This window comes from Stegostoma tigrinum, unplaced genomic scaffold (assembly GCF_030684315.1).
Source record: "Stegostoma tigrinum isolate sSteTig4 unplaced genomic scaffold, sSteTig4.hap1 scaffold_444, whole genome shotgun sequence".
Classification (NCBI taxonomy): Eukaryota; Metazoa; Chordata; class Chondrichthyes; order Orectolobiformes; family Stegostomatidae; genus Stegostoma; species Stegostoma tigrinum.
In genome coordinates this window covers 26223-30800 of record NW_026728372.1, presented here as the reverse complement: position 1 = coordinate 30800, position 4578 = coordinate 26223, and the positions used below count along the sequence as shown (strand labels likewise).

General features: G+C 41.9%; 1 protein-coding gene across 1 annotated transcript; it reads left to right on the top strand.

The window, feature by feature from the left end:
• Window positions 1-412: 412 nt before the first annotated feature.
• Window positions 413-4254, top strand: LOC132208527 (probable G-protein coupled receptor 139). Its single transcript, XM_059644035.1, has 2 exons — window positions 413-545; window positions 3368-4254. Exons 1-2 carry the CDS (start codon window positions 413-415, stop codon window positions 4252-4254), a joined length of 1020 nt encoding a protein of 339 aa, XP_059500018.1.
• Window positions 4255-4578: the final 324 nt, after the last annotated feature.

Genomic DNA, 4578 nt, shown 5'->3' with positions numbered 1-4578 from the left:
ATGAATCTTTTCGCCGCACCACCATGTTATCTGGCAAAACATCTATCTCTCAGGCTTGCCATAGTGCTTAAATGAGGCTCAGCACAATCTCGAAGAATACCTGATTCTGCACTTGGAAAGTCTGCACCCTCATTGACTGGGCAGATATTCCTTTTGTAGTGTGTTGTAGAAATCTTCTGGATGGGAAGGGGTTAATGAACTTGTCTTCATGGGATTTATCATTGACGTCAGTCGCAATGGATTCTCATTTTGTCCCGGGAGGGTCACCATATCCTTTATTAATGAGGGAATCCTTGCAGCATTACACACTATTTTGTCAGTGGGAGTGTTACCTACCTCACAAACAGGATTCCACCGCTCCCAAAGACAGGCAGAGTTCAGATTCTGAGAGTGACTCACTGGATTTTTTGCAATGAGTCGAAGTTTCTACGATGGACTTTACTGGCTTTCCCAGGAATGGATATCTCTACCGTCTCGTATTCAGGATATGCTTTGGATTATTCAGGGCGTCTACTACCCCATTTTGGCTGTCGTTGGCGTTCCTGGTATGTATTTGGTGAGGTCATCATATCCGATGAAGCTACTGTTGGAGTACAGTCTTTAATTCTACTCGCCCTGAGATAGGAAGGGTTTTATTAAGTTGGAATGGGTGAAAAATAGATTTTCATGAATGTCACGAAGCCTGGAAGGTTTGAGTAACAAGGAAAGAATCAATGCGTTGGGATTTTTTATTTCCCCTGGAGCATAGGATGGGGTATGCTGATCGAATGGAGGTTTTTGAAATCGCAAGGGACACATATAAGGCGAATAGGCATTGTCTTTTTCTCAAGGCGGGTCAGTCCAAAGCGAGAGGAAATAGTTTCAAGGTGATAAAGGAAACGCTTAGAAGGGACCCGTGTCACAATATCTTCATAAAAAAAGGTGGTTCATGGATGGAATGAGCTGTCGGAGCAATTGGAAGGAAGACATTTGGACAGGTATGTCGGTGGAAAAATTTAAAGGCATACAGATGAGTTGCATGCACATGAGATTAGGTTAGTTTGGGAAAACATGGGCAAGGTTCCTTTTTTTAATTTTCTGTCTCGTTGGCTCTATCCTCTTCCATACATCAGATCTGGCAAAGGCTCTTCAGCTTCAATGCTGTTTCCCCCAAACTGAATTTTCTGAAGATTCACACCCCTTTATCAGCGCGAGGCTCGACCCTGATTTCCCCTACCCTACCCCTCCCCGCCGCATGAGAAGTACGCAAGACGTCGAACCATCCACATTGATAGCATGGAAGTTAAAGTCTCCTCGGCCCATTCAAACACAGAACGCTTTCTTCTCAACTTGTACTTTCCTGTCTTTTCCCCTTTGAATGCCTTTCTGGATTAAAAGTCTCTCACTTTCAGCCTCGAATTTCCTTGAGAGCAGGCAATGGTTCAACGTTATTAGCATGGCATTGTTGATTCAGAATATCCTGGGAAGGGGTTTGAATTCAGTCACAGTAGCTGGTGTAATTTGATTTCGAGATAACTCTGTATTTGATAGCTTTTCAATTACCATGGAAATGCCCCATCAAAAATTCCCTACTTGTAGGGAGTGGTTAAGTCTGAAACACTCATTGTATTGTAGAATTATTCCAAAGTGTAAAGAAGAATGTTTTGAGGAAACATTGGTTACAAATAGTGAGATGTTTTCTCTTCGACGTGAAAGATGAAATGAAGGCATATTTCCTGTGCTGTAGACCTCACTGACATCTCTGAACCTCACTGAGACTGTTTCTGACCTTAATGTGCTGGTTCTCGGTCCACATTTCATGCCAAAGTTAATTCTGTTTCAAGTTCAGATACCAAACACATCCCACACCTTCTCTCACTGAACGGTCTCTGTCTTTTCAACGCACTTTTGCTCTCACCGATCTATTGAGCTAATTTTCAGCTAGAATATCAGTTATCCCTGTCTTCAAATTGAATGGTCTCTCACATTCCAAATAGACACCATCTCCTTGTCTGCTCTTGTATTATTCATTCCCTTTTACCCATTTTTCAATCCAGTTCACTGCCAAAGTTCACATCTTTCGACTCAAAGTTCAGAAGTAGCTCTGAAATCCACATCATTAGAGGGATATGATAGCCTTGGAGAAGATGTAGAAGGAGATTTGTCAAGATGTTTCCCTCTATAGAGAGTTCCAATGATAAGGCAAGGTGGAATTGACTGGAACTGTTTTCCTTAGAGCAGAGGAGATCGAGAGAAGACTTGATGAATGCGTATGAAATGATGAATGAAATAGACAGGGTAGAACGGAAGAGGCTTTTGCTCTGATGGTACTTAGATTTCACATAAGGCACAGGAGATTTAGAGAAGGGGAAATAAAGAAAATTGATAGTGTGGAAACCTGGAAGTCAGCGCCAATAAGAGGCAGAACTCTCATCACTTCAAATAATTGAGGTGCCAAGGTAGACTATGCCATGCGCCAAGGGCTAGAAAATGGCATTAGAGTTGTTAGGCGTGTGCTTTTGAGGACTCATTAGGACGAAGGGCATTTTTTAATGTGCTGGTAGACCACTGTGAATGCAGAAAAGTGCAGATGAGCAAGGAGGGGTGATGGAAAACGAGCGAAATCAGCCAGTTTCAGTTGCCACACAGAAGGAAGGGTTTGCAACTGAATGGAGCAGAATGAGGCAACAATGCCAATATTTCACAACACGGAGATCAAATCCTACTTTTTTGTTGTGGGGCATTTTTAAATGAGATGACAAAATGATCGAAGAGGACTTCTGACATCGTTTTGTTTCAGAGAGAAAATTGGCTGACTGCTAGAGAAAACAAGGTCGAGATGGATGGATTTTTTTTGTTGGATTTTTAACTGTGATGAGAGGGACGTTGCAAGGCTCGAGACCCAGAACTTAAATATTTGCAGGTGATACTAGTGATCTGCAATCAGAGTGTAACATACCAAAGTTTGCAGATGATATCGAGATAGATTTGAAAGCAGGTTGTGATGGGGTGAAAAATGTCAGGACTCTGATAGGCAAGAAGAACGGGAAAAAATGGTAGAGGGCTTTTAACGTGAATAAGTGCTTGGTTGTCCAACTTGGATGAAAAACCCAAGGGCAACTTTGTTATTTAGATGGAAAGCAGATTTAAATTCTGTCAGTGTAGAGAAATATTTGTGCCGTTGTGCATAAATCACAGAATGTGGGTATGCAGCATATAATTAGAAAGCAAATGGAACCCTGCACTTTAGTGAAAATGAACTAGATTATGAAACTAAAGAAGTCTCGTTACGATCAGTTGTCATATTGATCAGACCATACTTGGAGTGTTGCGCTCAGTTTTGTGTTGCTTCATGTGTAAACTCATTGCTTATTTCCCTTTCTCACAGTTAACATCATGACGATAATGACCCTATCTCGCAAAAAGTGTGGTCTCACCAAATGTGTCTCCTGTTACCTAGTGGCCATGTCAGTGACAGACCTACTGGTCATTATCATCGATTTGATTATGAGGCAAATACCAGTCGTTTATTATGTCCATTTCACATTCCTGTATTTCGTCCCTGTGTGTAACATCCATGCTGTCATGCTTTATGCAGTCACTGACTGTTCCGTCTGGTTCACGGTCACTTTCAGCTTTGATCGATTTTTAGCCATCTGTTGCCAGAAGTTGAAAAGCAAATATTGCAATGCGAAAACAGCGGCTGTGGTTCTAGGTACTGTGACTGTGGTGAGTTTTTTCAAGAACATTTTCTGGTATTTTATGTTAACAGATCAGTATTGGCTGATGAACAGGCCCTGGTTTTGCCGTGTAACGATGGACATTCGGAAATCTCTCTTCTGGGTCACAATGGAGTTTGTCCATCACATTCTCACTCCGGGTCTCCCATTCATATTGATTCTGTTGCTCAATATTTTCACCATCCGACACATTCTTGTGACCAACCAAGCCCGCAAGAGACTCGTTGGCCCAAGTGCCGGAGACCCAGAATTGCAGAGTCGAAGGAAATCCATCATTTTACTGTTTGTTATCTCAGCAAATTTTATCCTGTTGTGGTCAATGATAATGGTGTATTCAATATGGTCCCGAATGGTGTCCCTTGGCTTTTTTTCTATCTGGTTGAACGATTTTGTCCAGGAATTAGGATTCATGTTACAGCTCCTCAGTTGCTGTACAAACACTGTGATTTATGCCGTGACACAGACAAAGTTCAGACAGCAGCTGAAAAGTGCCATGAAATATCCCTTTACTTCAATTATTCAGTGCATTCAATAGTTCTGAGAGAAGAAACCAGACAAGACCCAAGTTATAGCAAGACATTTTCCAATTCACTTACCATTCCCAGTGGGGGCAGTGATCTATCCCTGCATGAATCTGACCTCTTAATAAGGATCCAGAGATGATACTGAAACTGTGTGATGATGACTGGTCCAGGAGAGAGTTTGACATTGTGTTGAAATAATTTGGCATGCAACCTAACTCAAGACGTACATTTGAGTTCTGAGATTTGAGCTCACTTTAGCCCGATCGGGAGAATTGGTCGGTTGTTTTTGGTGTAGAGACTTTGGCGTGGCCAAGTTGTCTGACTCAGGAAATAGA